The sequence below is a fragment of the Archocentrus centrarchus genome, chromosome 21, assembly GCF_007364275.1.
Source record: "Archocentrus centrarchus isolate MPI-CPG fArcCen1 chromosome 21, fArcCen1, whole genome shotgun sequence".
NCBI classification, from domain to species: Eukaryota; Metazoa; Chordata; class Actinopteri; order Cichliformes; family Cichlidae; genus Archocentrus; species Archocentrus centrarchus.
This window is the reverse complement of record NC_044366.1, coordinates 13498031-13520197: the sequence shown is the minus strand read 5'-3', so window position 1 is coordinate 13520197 and position 22167 is coordinate 13498031. Positions and strand designations below refer to the sequence as shown.

The 22167-nt window shown below is 39.9% G+C and overlaps 1 protein-coding gene across 1 annotated transcript in view; it reads right to left on the bottom strand.

The window, feature by feature from the left end:
• map2 (microtubule-associated protein 2) overlaps nt 1–22167 on the bottom strand; it is a 66845-nt gene that overhangs the window by 25429 nt on the left and 19249 nt on the right. Inside the window, exons 3-7 of the mRNA XM_030758146.1 lie at nt 18001–18264; nt 10372–10461; nt 7534–7608; nt 3258–3554; nt 62–2163 (exon numbers count right to left, since the gene is read on the bottom strand). Coding sequence (XP_030614006.1) covers nt 62–2163; nt 3258–3554; nt 7534–7608; nt 10372–10461; nt 18001–18211 — 2775 coding nt within the window. The 5' untranslated portion in view covers nt 18212–18264. The remainder of the gene's footprint in view (nt 1–61; nt 2164–3257; nt 3555–7533; nt 7609–10371; nt 10462–18000; nt 18265–22167) is intronic.

The window sequence follows — 22167 nt, the reverse complement described above, 5'->3', positions numbered from 1 at the left end:
CCCTTTCTTCTTTCTCTTTCTGCTCTTTCTCCAGTCTCTCTCTTATTTCCTGTTCTTTTTGTTCCTTCTCCTTCCTTTCTGTTTCCTCCCTCAATAGCCTTTCTGCCTCTTCTTTCTCTTTCCGTTCCTGCTCTTCTCTGTCTTTCATTTCCTTTGCTTTCTTTTCTGCCTCTTCCTCCTCTTTAAGCTTTTTCTCAGCTGCTTCCTTCTCTTGTGCTGCCTTAATTTTCTGTTCTTCTCTCTCATCTTTATTTATGCCTAACACAGGTGACGCTGCCCTTTTGGGGGAACCATACATTTCTCTTTGTTTAAGTTTGGAAGGTGAAAGCACTGGGGAGAGCAGCTTGTCATCATCGATGTTGCTCTCCACAGATGAGGCAGATGAAGTTTTAACAGGCCTCGCAATTCGGTCCTTGGCCACGCCAGTCAGCTGGTACACATCTTCAGCATCCACTTCCTCATAGGCTTCCTGGTGTACCAGCTTCACCTTCTCTCGAAGCTCCTGCAGCTCTCGTTCCTCCTCCAAGCTGAGAGGCCTGTCTTCCATCTCCAGTTTGCGGATCTGCCTCTCATAGTCGGCGATCTCGGTTTCTGACACTGAGCCTTCACCGCTGGCTTGTCGTTCGGTCTCACTTGCTGACCTCCCACCTTCTTCCAGTGTCACAGTGACAGTTGGTGTCACAAAGGGCTCACATGGCTGAGCAAGCGGTGTCTCACTTACAGATGTAATCACCTGATCATCTTCTTTGCTCTTTTCTTTTTCTTCAAATGAATCTTTTCTCTCTTCTTGCTTCTGGTCTTTTTCTTCAGCTACATCAGTAACTCCTGATGGCTGGCTCTTATCCTCCAAAGATATATCTCTGACTGCTAATTTTCTTGCCTGCTCAGCCACCTTTTCCTCCAGGACAGATGGGGTGAAGATTTGTGCAGAAGTGTCTGTAGGGCTGAATACATCTGCAGGGGATGGCATGGGCCCTGAATATTCACTAAATACGCAATAACCCATTTCTTCCAGCTGACTCTCACTCTTTCTACCCCCAGGACTCAGTTCCCCTGAAATCAGGCTAGCCAGGGGGTCATCAGTTAAGGCAGAAGTATCAGACTGAATGGACTTCCTCCGAATAATTTCTGGGTCACTGTTTTCTGATTGCAGTCCTGAACGGGTACCAACAAGGTCAAGCATCTCAGGCAAGTCTTGTGCCATTACTGTGCCATTTTTATATGTATTCTTAGAAGGCTGGGGGGATTCTGGAGACTCTGGTTCAGGGCTGGGTATTGGAGGTTGCTCTGCGATCCTTGGAGGAGATGAGGAATCTGAAGTAATGGAAGCTGCGGTCTCCAGGATTAGTGGAGGGAATGATGGTGGTTTATCTGCAGATGGTGTAGTAACTGGAAGGTAGTCTGCCGACTCATCTAAGCTCCCGCTTGTATATGACATGATATCTGTGGCCAGTGGGGAGAAGTTCCTTTGTCTGCTTTGGCCACTCTGATCCATTGCTCCTATGGTTATATTAAGTGAGTAACTCCTCTGCTCTAAGGCAAGTTTACCTGGGGAAAGCCTGCAGTCATTACTCCTGTCAGGAACTGTAAATACTCTAGTGTCTTCTGTTGCACTTTGTTTAGTTTCAGGTTTATCCTGAGCTTCAGCTAGTGTGCTGTAGCTGATCTCCTGAGAACTGGTATCAACAGTACTCGTTTTTTCACCAGCTCTACTCAGTTCGTAATAACCCTCACCCTTACTGTGGGGACCTTCACTAACCTCCATGGCTGATGTTTCAAAATAGGCTGACATGCCCGATCTGTCTCTTGCATCACTTGTTGAGTCTCCTCCTTGAACTTTGACCCCCACTGAAGTGAAATCAGAAGGAGAACCAATACTGCTGAACTCAACCACCTCCACTGATGGCTGCTTCTCTGACACTGTAATTGGCTCACCATATGTAGGCTGAAGTGTGAGTGATCTGACAGGTTCTTTGGCTTGGCTTTGAACGTCTGGAGGTACAAAGGATGGCATATCCATGGTGGGACTCTCCGGTACAACTCGTTCACCAGCAAAGAACCCTTGGATCTGTGGCTCATAAAACTCCTCTGGGCGTTTCTCTGATCCAATGCTGTCAGGGCTCATGGATCCACTGTCCTGCTTGTCTGTATCCATCTTCAAAGCTGAAAGAATATCTGTAAGTTGGCTGTTCGATCATTACATAAATGTATCGCTTTAGCATGCTGTGAATGAGATCTCTAATAAGCCAGGGTCTGGAAAAGCTATGACAAAAACAGGCAAAGCTCTCCTCAGAAACTTACAGCACAATGGTACGGCCATCAGTGAAGAAGTACGGCGAGATTATGCGATCCACCAAGTCACAGATGAATGATAAAATGGGATGGTGGTGTGACGGAAACCGGCATGAGGCAACTGTGATGTTGATTTATGGGAAACAAGCAATAACAGATGGGAGAAATATCCATGCAGCCCTTCAAACCATCAGATACAAAGTGAAATAGCATTTCTGGCATTCAGTAAAATTAAATGTTTTGTCAGTTTGTCATTTTTAAAGCTTTTAATATTTAAATAGTTTCACTATTATGAAATGAGTCTGGGGTTTAAATGTTCATATGTCACTTAAAGTTTAGCACAATCAGAAAAACTTTACTGGCGAATGACAGAGAAATGCTATGTTGTCCCCAACTAAAGGTGACAAAAATAAACCAAAAAAAAGAAACAAGAATTTGGAATTTATCTGATAAAGTAATGCATTTGAAGAGATGATTTTACCGACAACTGCACCACGCTGAACATGAGACAGCCAACACAAATACCCCTGCAAATTCTGTACTCAGAATCAAGATAACAATGACTGATGCATGTTTAGCAGGTATGAATCATGGTTACAAAAATGTGCACAGCACCGACATACCAGCGCTAGGGCATGTAACACAATGAAAAATCTGGAAGCTTATAGCAGCACTTCACTTCATCATACCACTACGAAACGGCCGGCCCCGAAAACCACAGCAAGTAAAAGAAAATATAAGCGGAAATACACAATAAAACCAGGTTAAGTTAAAACAATGTGGCTCTTTTCACCAACAAGCCTGTGTTGCCTTGCAGCCGCAGCAGAGCGCAGGGAGGATTACTTGCCATTCCACTTGAATTATAATGATTAAAAGTTATACACTTCCTTTGGACACATCTTGCGTTCTTATACAGTGGACAATGCAGTAACATGCAGGCAGGGAGAGCAGAGGGCAGGACACACCTGTCTCAGGGCTCTCCTCACCCTCTGCTTCCTCCTCCTCTCTGTCCATAGAGCTCTCTGCAGTAGCACTAGCTGCCTCAGCCGGCTCCAGGTCTAGATCCTGGGCCTCGTCTATGGCCTCTGCCTGCTCTAAGGGCTCAGCTTGGGGGCTGTCCAGCTCGGGCTCTTCCCCACTCCACTGCTGCTCATCAAGAGCTGCCTCGGACTCTGCTGCCTCTGCACTCTCCTCCTCATCTTCCACCTCCTCCTCCTCCTCCTCCTCCTCGTATTCAGCTGTAAGAGCTTCCATGGTCTCTTCTTCCCAAGAACAGGGTGAAAGGGGGACACATTAAGACTACAGGCAACACAGACTTGGGTTATGTGAGAACACAACTTATGACGGGACACTTTCAGCTCTAGGGAAAGATGGCCTAAAGTGTTGACCTGTTCACACATATACGTACATTACACATATAGTACAAACTTCTGTTAGGTGGTTTGGTTTTTTGTCATCTTGGTTCAAAGTAGGAATGTATTTTTCCTTTTCAATTTATGTCTTTTTTAAATAATTTGCTCAGTCCATAAACACGTCTTCAACCCAGACTGACCTTCGTTCACTGGTGAGTGAGGTAAGTTCTTTAATGGAACAGACATAATTAAAGAAACAACTCTTCTTGGCTTAAAAATCTGCTACCGTAGAAGCTCCTCTGCTCAGAGTTCTTCTAAAAAACACTGGCTCCTTAGAAAATGTGTCTATGAAAAACTGATGTGCAATTTGCGTTTAAAAAGTACTCTGATTCTTGGCATTGCATTGATGGGGTACTAAATATGTAATAAATGAAGGAACATTGTATTCAGCTGAGAGTAAAATGAAAGCGACTCTGCTGCAGATACACCATGACAATCTTTTCATCTTATTGAATATTTCAAGCTGAGCTAAAAATGGACTTTTAGTCAGTTAATATGACAATTTGCATCAGTTTACACAAACTAGAGGTTAACAAATGTATTCATGTTACCAAACTGTAACTCCTGTCCAGTATTACACAAATTTAAGGCTGTTGTGACCATCCCCAGTTCAGCTGAGATCCAAATGTGTCCCATAACATAATTTCTCAATCTCGGCACTACAGGAGTTTAAGGTTTTTTTGTTTTGTTTTTGTTTTTTTGAGTTCTTTTCATTTTAACTCAGACGAGTTTGAGATGAGCTTTCAGTTTCTCTATATCTTTTTTATGTATTGGATTGTGTCTTGTATTTTTATAACACCATCACTTTCTCTTTTGCTGGATGAACACCTAAAAACTGTTATGAAAATAATGGAAAAAAAAACAGCTGATTATTTTTAGATTGCGTTGAATTTCTTAAAGGCTTTTTAAGCATTATTTACTACTATTATTGACCACCCTGAATAACAACAGATGAATGGGATGGTTTAGATTTTTCATAAAGGCACGCATAATGGCTGCCTACTAAGGACGCATGTGCAATGACATCCACATTTCTGAACCATAAATGTGGGTGAATGTGTCTGAGCTGAAAGTCTTCCTTGCTGCCAGTGTAAAAGTAGGCACGGATGAGTGTAGAGGGTCTGACATAGCACAGTATGGTTAAGGGAATGAGAAGGAGTCTGGAGAAAAGAACCAAAAATACAATGCTGGGTCTCTCAGACATTTATGAAAGCCTTATGGTCATGTTCCACAAGTCAAACTTGCATGTCTTACTGATGAGTGAATGGCAATAAAACACTGTTATTTATCTAGTTACTTTGAACCATCACTCCTATGTGTTGGATTTAACTGCATGGCGACCACAGGTAGCAATGGGCTTGGGTAAAATAAACTTAAAAAGAAAAGAAATATGACTGTTAAATAAATATGCTGCTTTGATTTAATAACCAACACAAGGACACACAAACGCACACAAAGACAGACGACGAGACGAGCTGACGGACGGAGAGACGGAAAGACGAAAGGAGAAAGGAATGGGGGAAGGGAGTCAAATCACAAGAGAGGAAAGGAAAGAAAGAGAAAGGAGATGGAGGGGGGGGGGGGGATGGCAAAGAGGAACCATGCGTGGTTCACCTTCAATCTGTCTAAAGGCCACGGCTTGCCCTGTGGGGCGAGAGCCCGAGTGCGTCCACTCTGGGCTGAACAATGGGTGCTCATAGTACTCCTCTTCGGAGTGGTAGGGGTCGTCCTCGGGCACGGAAACTGAGATGGAGGGGGCGAGGAACTTGCACCTCTCGCGAGAATTTTGGAAGCGGCGGAGAGGGCCCGCCTCCTCCTCATCCCCTACATCTACAAACAAGACAGACACAAGGAGAAGAACTGCAGGGAAATCTGGACACGCAGACTGAAAGAGAGTGAAAAGGAGGAAAAAAGATAAAGGAAAAGGAAGAAGAAAAAACTGGAGAAACCAACAAAGAATGTCCATCTTAAAAGTAATTTAACATGCAACCTCATTTTTTCAGCTTTGGTCCTAATGTGTCACTACTCTATTATTTCACCAGACTCAAAATTTAAACCTTTCACCCTTTCCAAAATTATTCATCAACAGTTCAACTGCACAACACTCAATCCCTTTGTCCATGAAGGGATTCTAAGCCTGTTCGCATTGGCTACATAGCAGAATTGAACTCTTTAGAAAACAAAAGTAAAAGAACCTTACCCAGAAATATTTTAGGATTTAGGATTTTGTAATCACTTTGTCCTTTTTGATTTAACTTCTATAGATAGTAGACTGAATGGAACGTCATAAAAAACAAACACGGCCCCAACTATGGCCCTTCAAGTTTTAGGAAATGTTAAGTAATCAGCAGATTCAGAACAACTTCTTGCCCGACTACTTAAGATGGACATTTTTTGCAGTGAAAAGAGAGATAAAGCTTGAGGAGAAACAGACAACAAAAACAGAAAGAGTCACCAGAGAGGGGAATGCAAGACGAAGAAGAGAAAACTTGTTTGAGAGCAAGAGAGACATAACACACACAGGACAATGACAGACAGTGACAAGCAACTCAAGATAGCAAAGCTTTGGGGGCCAGCCATTCTTTGGGACCAATAAAACAGATATATTGTATAATTTATGAAAAAAAAAAAATCTGCTTCACATTTAAATGATTAAGCCAAAAATAAAATACATACACCATTAAAAGTAAACAGCTACAACAGTTACAGTACTAATACAGCAAACGTTGCTAACAAATCATTCATGGTTTTGCGAGCCACGATGCAAACAAACTTCAATAGCCATACAAACTGCTTGGTCCTGTCAAACACGCCAACTACAATAATCAACCCACATCCCAACCTCTCTACAGCTCTGTGTGTTGTGAGCACACAACATGTCACATGGGTATGCAGGCCCTAACCTTATTTCTTTTAGTTTTAGCTCAACAGCCCAGTCACTGCGTAAAAATGTGAAAGTCAAAAAACAAATAATCAAATAATTCACAGCTCTAACTCAATTCTAATTCAAAATCACAGAAAAATCTACAGAAAATGTATGCTAAATGTAAAATATTTTATGTATGAGAATGGCATTCATAATCTTCCATCCACAGGGGGCACACTACTAAGGTATGCAACCAGAATGCATTTCTACATTGGGAGGGGCTTTTTTAGTATTAGCTTTACTATTTTTTCCTACACCTTGCTGTGCCTTGCTTAGTCCCTTAAGACATATTTAAGGCGCTAGACCTCTGACTTACAGCTGAAGCTAAAGACACAGAAACAGTGGACAATGACCAGAAAACACAACGTGATGATTAGACAGGCAAAACTGAAGACATAATTCAACTAAAATCAAAAACAACATGAAATCAGAGGGTTACCTAAACTGGCTGTCATATTAGTGTGTGGAGGACAGTGAACGGAGGAGGTTAGAAAAGGAAATGGATGGAAAGGATGACAAAAAGAGTGCACTTAGTAAAACTGCAGTGTTCATGCATGCCAGTGTGTCTTTGTCAGGATAAATGGGAATGGTAATGAAGATATTACTTTTATCTGTTCCAGGCATACAATGACAACACATATGCAGTACTCCAAAAGAAACGGTTATGACAGAAAACAAGGAGAAGATGTTCCTGCTTTGAGCAGCTTTGATAGGTACAGGTTTTTTGAACGATTATCAATGTATGGTTTGTCCCCTTTAGGCAGGGACTGTCCGAGGGGGGGGCACTTCCAGTGCAATCATACACCAGGACCCCAGTGTTTTGATGACCATAAAACATCAGAAGCCACAGTCAAAAGAAGAAGTCTCTGACATATTCAGTATGTACTTATATTCTTGGCCTACCTTGTTCCAGAGGTCCAAAGTGCTCTGCAGCAGGTGAGGGGGGAGGGGAGGGAGGCAAATTGGTGGTGTCTTCAACTAGAAAGCAAGACAGAGATAAAAGACTGAAGTTATTTTTAAAAAATCATATATTATAGGGTGGTCTCGGCATCCCAAACTTGCTATTCTATTACTATGCATTTAGTTTGAGGCATATGACTCACTGGGCATTACCACCGGAACGAGCTCCCCCATGGGTTGGCCTTGAAAGTACTCTCTGCTCTCCGCTCCCTCTGAAGCACACCCTTATTACCATCAAGCTCTCACCAGAGTTACAGACCCACCCCATTTTTTCGACTCTATGGGAGGTGTGGAGAAAAGTGGCATCAACCCTAAAATTTAACCCATATCTCCACACTGAAGCCTCCATATGGCTTAATCCCAGACTTTGTATTGGCAAATCCCCTATTCTCTGGAAATTGTGGGTCTGAGGAGGAATTTTGGTTCTTGGAGATTCCTTAAGTCATTTAATGCACTAAAAACACAATTTCTGCTCCCAGAAAGTTAATTCTGGAAGTACCTAGAGCTTCGTCACTTACTACTTGAAATTTATGGATCTCCATCCACACCTCCTACAACTGTAGATTATCTTACCCATATTAGGAAAATCTTGGAGGGACACCATGCAGTCTCCAAATATTACTCCATGTTGGTAAAGGACACGGACAAAGGGCTGGCCAGTTTACAATCAGCATGGGAAATTGACCTTGGTATGACTTTCACGTATCAGGAATGGAAAATGACACTTCAAAAAATTTTAAAAAATGTCCCAGGAACTTAAAACAAGGTCAGTACAATTCAAACTACTGCATACAGTATATTGGTTGCCACATAGGTTATACAGAGCCAGCCTTATACAGTCACCTAAATGCTGGCGATGCCAGGCTGCGACGGGCACACTGCTCCACATGCTATGGAACTGCCCCGAAGCACAGGATTTCTGGAAAGTGATTAATAAATATGTCAAATCGATTATACAAAAGGAAATTCAGTTTTCTCCAAGATTATTCATTTTGGGGGACCTGTCTTCCCTTAAACATTTGCCATCCAACACCGGTGAATGAGTCTAGACTGCATTAATGTTGGCGTGTAAGCTTATTATCTCTCAATGGAAGGACACCTCCATTGCATCCATTACTTTATGGTATAACCAACTAGGAAAGCTAGCTGCACTGGAACACCTTTCATACAGATTACTACACAAAATGGAGATTTTCCACCTTAAATGGAACCCATACCTACTCAGACTGCAGGGGCCAAACTAAGGGTCATGGTGGTAGAGACATGAAGTCTCAGTGGAGTTCGATCTGGCAGCGATGGCTGGGCTATGCCCTGTGCCCCATATAAATAAAACTGGCCAACCTGTGCTATTTAATTTCTAAGTATGTGAATAGGGGCTCCCCCCAAAAGCCTTTTTTTTATTTCTACCCCCCCTCAATTTTTATCTACTGTTAGGGTTTGTTCCCCACTGCCCTGTTGGTGTGTCGATGTAACTGCTGTTTGATATCGCTTGTACAGACAACGGAGAGTGATGTTATGGAAAATTTAATAAAATGTTAATGATAAAAAAAAAAAATCACATATTATGATGCTTTCCACTAGCAGACAAATCTTCTTGCAACTGAGCATTTCTGCCCTGCGTGCACACTAAGAAGCATCTGCAAGCAGAAAAGGGTGCACTTTTATTTGCACAAAAGCAGTCTGTATAGCAAGGTATGGCGAGGCTAAAAACTGCTCAGTTCAACTTTTGCATGCATTTTTATAATGAAAAAAACTTGAGTAAAATGTGGGATAAATGTGACACCACATTTTTCACTGTGTAATGCTAGAATCCTGTAAAAAGTGCTGTGGATAAGCAATAGCATTATATTTTTCTGTTTAAATGGCAGAAAAGCAAATTTGAACTCTGACTATCCAGTCAGTAAATAAGAAACACAGACAACACTTGGCAACAAAACAGGGTTTGTTGTACTCAGTTAATACAAGAGTATGTATTGTGGTTTTTCCATGAAAAGGAAAAGAGAAATGTTGGTTACTTACAGTTCTCCCTGCAGCAATTATGAGCAATAATTTCATTTTTTTGCATTGCTTATATTTTTTTCATAGCAATTGTACACTGCATATATCATATATCATTGCCGTAGATACAAACAGCCAATGTTACATTGTGGTTACGCACATTATAGGTATTATATAAGTGGCTGTTCTTTGCTTGATCCTGTTGCCTAGCCTATCTCTGGGCCAGAGAGCAAGAGATAGGCTAAAGTGACTAATTATAGGAGGGGAGTATGAGCCACTCTTGTTACTACAGGTACACTGTTCCAAGTAAATGTCTGATGACCAGAAACCTGGTTTTCATGTGTGCAGGTTTTGAGATTAATCAAACAACTGATCTATGTAAAGAGCTACAGGAGCAAGCTGAGGATGAATACAGACATTTCTGCTTTCACAACATATTTTCCTTACTGCAATATGTTTTTAACATTCTTAAATTAGTGAGTCTTTTCAGGTTAATGATCTCTGTATGTTGCTGCACTGCTCACCTGAACACCCAGCTTTAACGCTGTAACTACAGATCAAAACTTTCAGCAGCCTAGCAGACAGATTGGGCATTGTGGATTCCTCACTATGTTCAAGTACAAGCAAGTTAGGCAAAATGCCACTGCACACCCTGCCTATGCACCCAGGGCCAGCAAGGATAGGGTCCAGCCGCATGTGAACAGGGGGCCGAATATTACATTTTTCCCATTGTTGCTGCTGTGCAGCATGATTAAAGAGTATATGTGCATTTTTATATCTCACCTGATGGCAGTCTTTGAGTCTCCTGTTCTCCCTTCAGTACTGCCACTGCCTCTGCTGTCACTTCTTGTACAATCCGTGCTGACACTTGCTCTACCCAGACACAGACAAACAAGGTCAAGGCAATATTATCAAACAAGCTTAAACCAGACAGATGTAAGAAATAAACTTTAAATTTAAGCCTAGACTTTAAAAAAGTAAAATACCCAGCTGCTCAAATATATCATGACTCTGGCAGTACTGGGCAGCTTCCAGTTTTAAAATGTGTAATAATGAGAAGGATGCTGTACACCCACACATGGGGACAGACAGCTATAAACAGCTGTCTAATTCTCCATCCGTTTTGCTTTACAGTATTTTTTCATGTCACTCAAAATGTGAGATGAAAGGCAGCGTGAGGGGGCTGAAATTGTCTTCATAACACCAACAATACCATGTCTCCTAGTGAAGGCTGCAAGTGTCACCATGGGAACCCAACATCCTTTACAAAAAGTGCAGACACAAAGTATGATTAAATATGTCTAACATTTTCTCTAGTTTTATCACAGCAGAGGAAATACACAATTTTAAATTTCAATAGCACACACAGAACTATTTCTAAAAATGTTGCTGAAACTGGAAGTGAGATACATAATGCAACAACATTTCATGTATAAATACAAGAGTGACATGGTATTGTGCAATACTGTCAGTTGTGTATGATTGGTTTTCATTTTTTTAAACTAAAATATCATTAAAATCCATCAAATCTGAGCTGAATCCAGTCCTGTTCATGTTGACTTGAAATTACAGAATTTTTATTGATTTATTTGAAATGTTTGCATTTATTTGTACAGCAGAGATAAAAATAGGAACTGCAGTAAAAGCAAAGGTGTGACATAAAAAGAAAGATACAAGCATGTCTGCAGTACTCCTAGTCTCTTATGTGAAGCACTTAAAGTGTTTCACATAAGGCAGGAAAGGTTGCTGTATGAAGACACAGTTCACAGGTGGACCCAAATGCAGGACAGAACAAAAAAAAACTGAGCTTTATTTCTAAGCTGATAAAACAGTCCAGAGAAGGCAGGCAAATACTAACTAAACCAAAAATACAAAAACAAAAACGACAAAGAGCAGGAACAAGGAACACGGAAAACTTACAGGAGGAGCAACAGATGAACTGACAAAGAGGAAGACGGGACTATTTATACACAGAGGACTGGTTGGGAATGAGAAACTGAATGTAATCAAGACAATAAAGAGGCAGAAACTAAAGCGCACATTAAGACATGAAAGGAAACGAGGTATCACAAAACAGGACATGAACAGTGACTATAAATGGAACTGAGACATGAAGAAAAAGGGGTGGGGGGGGGTTCTATACAATAAGAAGCAATGCTTAAGATACTGTAAATATAATCAAATCAAAAGAAGAATCTAATAATGATCAAAAACTTAGAAGCCTAGAACAACAGTGAAACCAAACAGGAAACATTAATTTAAAAAAAAGAAATCCAAAAACTCCAAAGCATTTTGAAACCATGACTACATGGTGAAAACCAGGGAGCACAAAGTGGGAAGCTGGGGCTATACAGTATATGTGTTTACTACTAAATTGGCACCTACATATACAATAATCATAACAGATGATAGAACATTTAATATATACTGACTTATCTTTAGATTGAACTAAACCACTGGTGCTTCAGCCCCTGACCATGACAGCTTAGTACGCTTTAGTTTTCAACAGTGTTTATATAATCATAAAAATTTTGCTTTGGTGTCCATTAGCAAAGTTAGCTTTGGGTTTCTGATGCTACAGTGTGGGGTTGGATTTATTCTGAAATCAGATCTGTTTGAAAATGGAAACTGATTTTTTTTTCAACAGCTATTGTAACCACCTTTGATCTTTCAAAAGAAAAAATAAGTAATGTTAGATGGCAATGCTAGTGTTAACATTTAGCAAGACGTCTGTCTGTCTGTCTCTGTCTGTCTAATGCTTGTTGGCAGCAGGTGTTAATATTGCAGTGCAGCAGGTAAGCCAGAGATCAAGCGGTTCTCAATTTTAAAGAAGGAAGCAAATCTGTGACAATTATGTATTCGTGTGTTAACATAGTTTTGTCCTAAATCAGGATACAAAAGGGGCACTCTATGAAACTGGCCTGTATTTGTATTTCAGCTTTCATCATTTTGCCTGCATGCATGCAACGTATGAATCAGAGATGACTGCAGAGTACTAAACAAAACTATCATTTCTATAGTAACAGTGGTTATGTAGGGCTGGATGGCATTGTGATGCTTTTTTACTGCTGCTGTTTCAGGACCTTTTTTCTTTCCAGTGTCACCCACACATCAACACAAACAAGCTGGCAGGCATACGCACACACGCAATAACCCACATACATTCACTTCTTCCGGGAACACTTAACACAGCCCACTCACCAACTCAAAGCCGCCATTTCCCATTTTCAATACCAAAGTGCAATAAATGTGTACCACCTTTTTCACTGCTTCCAGGCAAAATCCTTTCATCTGATACTGAAAAGTAGAGAAAAAGTGTCCTCTTCAAACCTCCTCAATGGTTGTAACATCAAACAACAGTCCCTAAAGCTACGAACTGGCATAAAAAAAAAGCCTGTAGATTTTTGTGAATGGTTCAGTTTCTTCGTGAGACTGCAGTGCCTGTGAAGAAGATGCATTTCCTGCTTTTTGTTTTCCCACATTAACAAATGCAAAGATGATTTTCATTATTTTTTTTGATACATTTTGTGGATTTTCTGTAGTTTAAAAATTGAGAATAGTATGTTTTATTTATGCTTGGCACAAAATTCACAATAGTCAGATGTGTTCATATAATGATACTGGTTAAATCTCCTAAGTTTCCCAAAGCAAGATATAAAGATTTACAGAAGCTATTCTAACTATTACAGCACAGGGAAGTAGCCAATTTATACGTCAAATATTCATATATATATATATATATTCTGCATACAAGCAATGCAAGGTGAAAAACCTCTACTCCAGCAGATGGGATTTATGTATGAGCCCTTTGGTGGCTAAAAAAATGCCCCTACTTTCAGACACATACAGTCAAAAGTGACATAGAGGTTACTGGGTTCACTGGGAAATCATGGATCTTTTTGTGTTACAAATAAATCTACAGAAATGCACATTCACAAAACATTAGCAGTGCCAAAAAAAAAAAAACACATGCACAACCCTGTCACATCCATAAAGCCAGCTGGCATTGACAAAAACTAGCCTTGTATGGCTGTCTCAGCATTCTCTGATGAAGTGATGTCAAATGACATAGCAGCCTGCCTATCACTGGCTCTGACAGCAGAATCTATCTTAACTACATCACTAAACAAAAGTAACGACATACGTGTACACAGACCTACTCTCGCTGTAAGGGAAAAGCATGTATTACCTGTAGGACAGGCGACCGAAGCTCAGAATGCTCCCTCTTTGAGCTGAGACTGTGACTAGACTAGCCCCAAATTCGACGCATGGCACAAACGGTGCACCACACCAACACACTCACACACACACACACACACACACACACACACACACACACACACACACACACACACACACACAGAGCAGGAGTGAGAGGGCACAGAGAGAGCAGGAGTGGTGTTTGGCATGATACCAACAGGCACCCAAAATGTGTAAAGCAAGTGGTTGCCATAGCAACAGACCAGTGGGCCATTGACTTGGGTCCATACGTAATTCAGATGCAAGAATCCTGTCACTCTGCTTCAACCACCATGTCTGCAGCTACTAATCAAAAGGAAATGATGACTCTAATTTGTTTTCTTTCTTTTTTTTTGATACATGATGGAGGTTTAATGAATTTTATAAAAATTTGCTAAAAATGCATTACTTGTTTTTTTTTTTCTCTGAATAAAACCATAAACTAAGTGGAACAGAATACTGCCTCCTCCCTAAAAAAAAACTGTTATTTTTATATTTTGTTTTCCAAAACAAAAATTTGAGCTTTATGATATGGTGTGTTACCTTGATGGAGGCAGCCATCAGAAGATGCATACACTGTGGTCATAAAGGTATGGACACGGTCAGAAACAATACTCAGGTAGGCTGTGATGTTTAAATAAGGCTCAATTGGTATTAAGGAGCCCAAAGTGTTCAAAAATACTCCTCTGCATACCTTGGTTTTAATGAGTGGTTATTTAAGTTACCGGTGCCTTCCTGTCAGCTCAGCACACTCAAACATTCAAACCTTTATTGCTATTGAATATTATTACTTTCAAGTGGATCTACTCTAGGGTTAGGAAAATGATCTGGCAGCCACCCTCGGAAGGTATAAAGCTGTAAAATGTTAAAGTAATTAATTGGTAAATGATCACATGAGCAATATTTGCGACAACAACTGCGATATCACTTCATCCCCTCCATTTCTTTAGCCACTTAATCAGAAGAGACAGCTTTCACACATTATATTACCCTTAGGTGATTCTTAAGAGTGTGTGTTCAGTACATTTAAAACACTAGCAATTAGTTTTTGCTTACTTAACCCAAAACCTACAGATCTGAGACACACATTTAGTGTGTGTATTATTATTGTTTTATTAAAAAGTATGCAGAAAAGTTTCTGTGATGATAAAAATATGCTTGACAAAAAAGCGTGACAAACTATCTCAGCCGTCTCTGGTCGACTTATATTGTGAGTCGTTGGCAAACAAGCTGTGAAAATGATATATTTCCGTTTTGCATGAATTCTTCATTCAATATATCTCACAGATTCAGAAATTCTAACACTTTGCATTTGTCCACTTTTGTGTTCATACTTCACACCAGAAATTAATTTGGGCAAATCTCCTCTCTGATGCCGCCAAACATACTGATTTAGGTTGTTGAGATGGATGGACACTAACAACAGAAAATCATGTCCAGGATTCTTGACTCTATGCCCAGTTACTCGCCTCAGCTAAATGACACATACATCAGTCAATGCAATAGCCCTAGTATAACACCAAGGCTTCCTTGATTTATGTAAGCCAACCACTCCCTATAATCAGTTCAACAATCCTTTGTTTGCTTTCCTTCTGTTGCTATTAACTCTGACTCTTAGTCCCTCTCTTCATCTCTTTCTCTTGACCACTTGTAGACTGGCCGACTGGTTTTTTCCAACTTTGTTTCAAAGTAAAGTCAAGAGGGCAATTTCATGCTTCGGTAGTTCTTGTTGTGTCTGAAGAGCTTTTCACAGGGAGGGAAGGCTCACCAAGTGCCAGCATCAGCCCTTCTGCCACCCTTCCTAACCCACTTATCCCGCAGACTGCGCTGCTCTGTGGCAATGCTAATGTCTGTTGACAAGATGCAGATAAGCACAGCTTTGGTTACACAACTGCTGAGAGAATGTGATTTTTAAGCAGACTGTTCCAAAAATTGATATACTGATAATTATTATTGTTATAGACCAGCATCTATAAAAGCTGGTAAAGATCAGGAATTTTTCTTGATAGTCTTCAATTTTTACAAATTAATTTAGTCCATTTGAAACTATAGTGCATCATTATTAGTCAGTATGTAAGAATAATGGTAGCTTCTGGTAATAATAGACATATTGGTTGGTCATCTGATTTTTGAGACATCCTTATGATCACAACCTCTTCTCTCTGATGGATCATTCATTAGATCAAAAAATGGGACATCCCGAAGATTGTTCCCTCTGAATACTGCATGTGACTGGATCTGATTTGCAGGGGTCTGCCAGCTCGTTTTAACCCATATAAATGTGTTCAATAGCAGGGAATCACTGGCTAAAACACTGTATTGAGCAGGCTGTAATGTGAGATCAGTTTTGCTAAAACTTAATCTCTGTGACAGGTGAAAACTGCACACCTTGAAAGTGTACAAGTCATAAGCACTAAAAAACAATCAGACTTGGAAAGGGTCACTGACAAATTTATTTGCATCACAATAGTGATGATTTGGTCCAATGCGCACTCCACAGGATAACATTAGGAGCTGTAAAATCTGTATGTTAATTAAACATAAAACAATTAGGAGTTTGTTTAGCATTGTTTAGCCTGACCAGGAAAAAAAAAAACTGTTGACCTGTACAGGTAAGTAACCATGCATTACTTTCCCTGAAAAACTTGCTCACTCATTTGTAGACAATGTAAGTACAGTAAAGATGGATACTGAAGGCATAAAAATGGTCACTCAAAAACACTGTTATCAGAGCAAAAATTAGTAACTGTTAGGTCACAATAATGGGGAGATGGGAGGTTAATTGGGGTCTTGTCATTGCATGCTTTTTGGTCTTGTCTGTGGTAAGCTACAGTTGAAAAGAACAAAAGCCTGGCAAAGTAAATTGTAGGGGAACTGTTGCCATGGTTACACCATTGGTACATTATTGGTCTTGTCTCCAGGGTGTAAGTGAGGCTGGCGATTGGAGGGGGGGGGGGGGGGGGTAAAGAGAGACAGATTTTATGTGTTAATTATAGCATTGTTAATAACAGTATGTGACTGCAGTGAGGGCTTGGAGTGCTTAGAATGGAGACGGCACACAAACACACACAAACACATCGCTATCCAGCATACAAACCTAAGAACAGTGTTAACACACAAACACGCTTATGCTAATGTGCAAACACACGCGTACCAATGTGCACAGTCATACAAACCCAAATTCATACATGCACTGGAGTAAAAAAATAAAACAAAAGCAAACACACACTTGAGACTCAGTATGAAACTGCTGATCAGGTTCATCACGCCTGACACCACCTACAGTGCTTATAAGGAAATGAGTTTCTGTTAAACATTTTTCCCAAAAATTCTCTACACGCAAAACAAGGCAGAATAGACTGAAAGAAATTTAGCTGTTTAATACATATGCCTTGACTACATCCCAACAGATAATAAAACACATAGTGTTAGAGCCCTCATTTCATCTTCATGAGTAGGCTTATATCCTGACAGAAAAAAAAAATGTCTTCCCTATTATCATGTTTATTACTCTCCATTGGGTGCCAGCTGTGCTTGTAGTTTTAATGCTTTACATGTCTGTTACCACAATGCATTTACCTGCTTGTGTACGTTTAAATACACAAGAGTGTATTTGTACTTACTTAGAGTATACTGTAGTAATCCTACCTATGTATGTAGTGGGAACTGAGAGATTTCAGATACAGTCAAGTCATTTCAGATGTGTAAAATTAATATATATATATATATATATATATATATATATATATATATATATATATATATATATATATATATATATATATATATATGTATAATTGCGTAAAATCAAAGTGCTGACCCTATTTAATCTTTCCTAAAGACCTTTTTTTTGCAGGTCGTTCCATATCTTTCAGTCTACTGCTACTTAACAAATAAACACAATAAAGTCAGAATCATGAGATGCTTCATCATACTTAAAATGTTTAGTCTTTTTGATACCATTGATAATCCCATCTCACTACATTTCTGGTTCATTTAAATGGTTCATTTAAAGAAAATCTCTTTTCCCCAGCAAAACCTTCCCTCTTGCCTATGGAATTTGCCCCAGGAATAACTATGGAATGACAGCTTGATATACAGGATGTGTAATACTGTATCATTCTATTAATGCAAGCATAAAAGATAAAAGGTAAAATTGCATGGATGTATTACCTGCAGTTACAGCATGAGCTCCAGTTAGCTCCCCATTGAAGCCGTTCTCCCTGGCAGAGTAGGGGGCTGTGGCCATGTGGGTCCCACCAGGCTGGCAGGTCCTGTAGGCTGAGGAAGAGTATCCATTGGCTCCATGGGTACCACCAGGCTCCTGCCCCCCTGATGGGTCCCACTGGGGGGCACCATCTTCTGGCTGTTGACTGTCTGACATGCTGGTGCTAGCTAGCAGCTGAGGAGGTTAAACAAGGGCTGGGGTCTCTCCTTCTGGATTAGAGACAGGAAGAGGAGGAAGAGGAGGGAGGAGCAAAGATGAGGAGTGGTTAAAATTCAGTCTGTTATCAACTGCCATGTTAGCAATTAAGGAGAATGAACAGCATGCAGACCAGAAGAGGCTCCAGGACATGTTACATCAGTCAGATCACAAATCTCTCCTTTTTGTCAGTTATAATCCCTGCTGCAGCTTCACTGAGCTTCACTGTCAACAGTGCGGCTATGTGTCTGAGTGTGGATGGTTATGTGAAATGCTGTCCTTGGGTGCTGGCTGGCAGATGACAACCACTGGATGAAACCCTATTGATTTGTGTGGTTGTGTGTAATGACTCATACAGCCAGTGGCTCAGATGGAAAACACAACTGGCTGAAAATGAACAGAGCAGACTTTGGATTTTTGGTGAGTCATGGTGGGCTGTGGTGTTTAAAGGTGGGTTCAGATCAATCTGACAAGATTCAGTCAAACATCTGACAAATAGTTTGAATCAGGTTACAACATACAGCATAATACTACGATTGTGTGAAAATCCAATGATAAATGTTCCAGAAACAAAAAGTGCACTGGTGCAATGAAATAAAAGGTGTCACATTTCCAATACTTGGAATGGAAGAATGATATAGCTGATCAGCATGATGTGATCATTTTAGGACTTCTCTACACGGTAAGTCTTAAACTCACGATACAGGGCTGTTGTTAATTCCGCTATGATGCAGTAGTCACATTCTTTTTTATGTTGAAACAGCAAATATTACTTTGTTATTGAATACATTTATTTTTAAACTCCTACATATTAAGACTAGTGCCTTTTTAAATGATTGACTCTCATTGGGGTGGCTGTAGCTCAGTAGGTAGAGCAGGTCACCTACTGATCAGAAGGTCAGCGGTTCGAATCCTGGCTACTCCAGGCTACATGCCAATGTATCCTTGGGCAAGATACTTAACCCCAAGTTGCTCTCCGACCGTCCCGTCGGAGTATGAATGTGTGTGAATGATAGTTAATTAAAAAGCACTTAGCTTAGCAAACATGGAAGTGCTTGTATGAATGGGAGTGCATGGGTGAATGTAAACATGTTGTAATAGCGCTTTGAGTGCTCTGACTGAGTAGAAAAGCGCTATATAAGAGCTAGTCCATTTACCATTTACCATGTCTCATAGTGAGTGCAGAAGATTGATCAGAACAGCATGGAGAGGGGATCAAGTGGAAGCAGCAGGTTGACACTATTGATCAGCTCTTATAACCACCTGAAGCAGGGATAAACTGAACATCAATGATTTAACTACCTGGCTACGAGAGATAAATGGGTTTGATGTAGTATAAGATCAATAAATGTGTGTATGTGAAATCGCTGTGCTGACCTGTGTTATTATTAATATTCGTATTTGGTACATGATATGCTTTTTTTTAATGCTTATTTGAGGCCGTTTCAGTCTCACAATAGCACAGCAGCTACACTCAATTGAATCTGACCTTGAAGGACAGAGAGAGAGATAAACAAAGGGCTCAGTGAGAAAGAGAAAATTGTGAAATACTCTGAAAGGGAATTGGTGATCTTTGCAGAAGGGCTGTTGATGGTAGCGTTCGCAGGGCAGCCTGTGCAGTTGTGCATAAGGGTGTGTGTGAAGAAGCAATTTGTCATTTAGCTCTGCAGTCCTCAGAGAGCCAGACTGAAGTGAAGTCGGCATGAGAAAAAAGAAGTCAATAACTGCAGCCGGGGACCAAGGTACTGCTACAGTGAACACTAGGTACTACATTCACAGTACATTAACTACTACTATTCACTGTCAGCCAAACATGAGAATGGAACAGAATATAATAAATGAAAACTAGAATGGTGATTCCCACATATTGTATGCAAAGACAATATGTCCATATAATGTGTTAAGGAGGAAAATGTTGTTACAAATAATGTAAATATTTGTCAACGATCAGTGATACAGTGCTTAACAACTTTGTTAGACCACCAAGGTTTAGGCCACAGCTGCCCTAAAATAACAGCATTGCTAATTACCAAAATGATTTTTTATGTTTCTGTAATGGTTAATCAACCAGTATGTGCAAGCTCTTTGACTGAAATGATCATTTTTAATGCTAAAATAATATTATTGTTGTTATACATAAACTTTCAAATGTACTGTTGTACAAAAAAGCAGAAAAATAGTATATTATTATTTATAATAAATATAAATAAATAACAATATAGTTTTTAGCTTTACAAGAAACAAGTTTTTGTCAGATTTCTAAAATATTTGTGTTTTCTTGTTTTTGATATGTTTGTTACTTTTTATGTAGTAAGATTGTGTTACTGTATCCATTTCCTTGTGTTTTATTGTCTTCATTTCCACGTTCTTTTATGGTATGTTGCAGGATAGTTTTATTCTTACATATTTTTTGTTTTTGTTTTTATCCTTTATCATGTTCTAGTTTTCTTCTTGTATCAATGCTCCTTGTTGGCTTATTTAAGTACTTATAGTTTTGAACCTTTTATGTTCTCATTATATTGAGTCTTAGTTTAGCATTCATGAAGTTTGTTATCTGAGTCTTGTCCCTTGAGTTGTTACTTCATTGTACATTATTGTTTAACCTTCCACAGTTTGTGTGTTTATTGCTTCCTGTTTTACTTCTCAGTTTCTGTCTCTTGTGCCTTAGTTTGAGTTTTGCTTCCTGTCATTTCCCTGATTGGGTTCATCTGTGCCTCTGTCCACTTTCCCTAATTACCTTGTGTGTATTTATAGCCCTGCTCTTCCTTTGTTCTTTGTCAGACTGTTGTTTGTCATCCTTGTGTGTGCTCAGCCTGCCGTTTATTTTATGGACTCTTATATTTGTGGATTGTGTTTTTCCCCCCTTGAGTATTTCTTGTTTCTACTAAAGATTTGGATTTTCCAATTTGTTGCCAGCTTGGATTTTGTTTTTTTCTTGGATTTCTACCTTATTAAAGGTCCGTTTTTTGTTAAGTCTGCCTGTGAGTCCCGTTATTGGGGTTCACCAATCCTGCAAACCGTAACAGCTTTCCAGAAAGCAGAGCCAGGCTATTCGCACCAATATCACGTGCTATGGTTGAATATTTATGAAATGCAGGTGACATTATCTATAAAAAGAAACTAATGAACTAATGTTTACTATTTTAAAGAATGTGTTTGCTAATATCTCAGTAATAAATGCAATAGCTGTTAAGGTTTCTAAGTTTTTGCAAAAGAGGTGTGTTACCACTAACATAGCTAAACTATGTTATGATTGGCAGACTTAACATTCAGTTACACTATTTGTAAACTTCGGTGTATTGATCATAGTTGAGCTGAACTGTTAGCGTTGTGTGAATATACCAGGAAAAATGTTCAGACTGAATCCTATAGACAGAGCACAGAGGGGCACAGTGGCTATAAACATACCAAAAGAATATTCCAGAAAAGAACAGAACATAGGATTGCTGTAAAGCCTTTGCAGCCTAAATGGATCAGTCAGGAGTCAATGGAGCTTTGCATGACTCACCTCTGAAGGGAACACCAGTGTGAATGAAACCTTTACAGAGACTTCACAGCAAAGAACACTTCACCTCCCCAACTGCTTTACATAAATGCTCCCTCTGTCTCGGTCCAAAAGCCACAGTATATTTAGGAAAGCACCTTCACCATCACTCTCTCTTCTGTTGCTTGTTCACTCACTCTGTCCCTGTACAAGACTCCATCACAATATTAAAGCAGTCATAAAATTCAGAAATGAGACTGCTGTCCTCGTGCCATGTCTACATACTGTCTGTTTGATGATGAAGGTCACATTGAGCTCAGTGGCAATTTTCCAGACCCAGCTGACTGGTGGCCAAGCTCAGGGTGTCAGTGGTGGTTCACAAGAGGGGAGGGGAGTCTGGCCTGGCTTCCTCAAGGCCTGTTGAGCTGTTGGT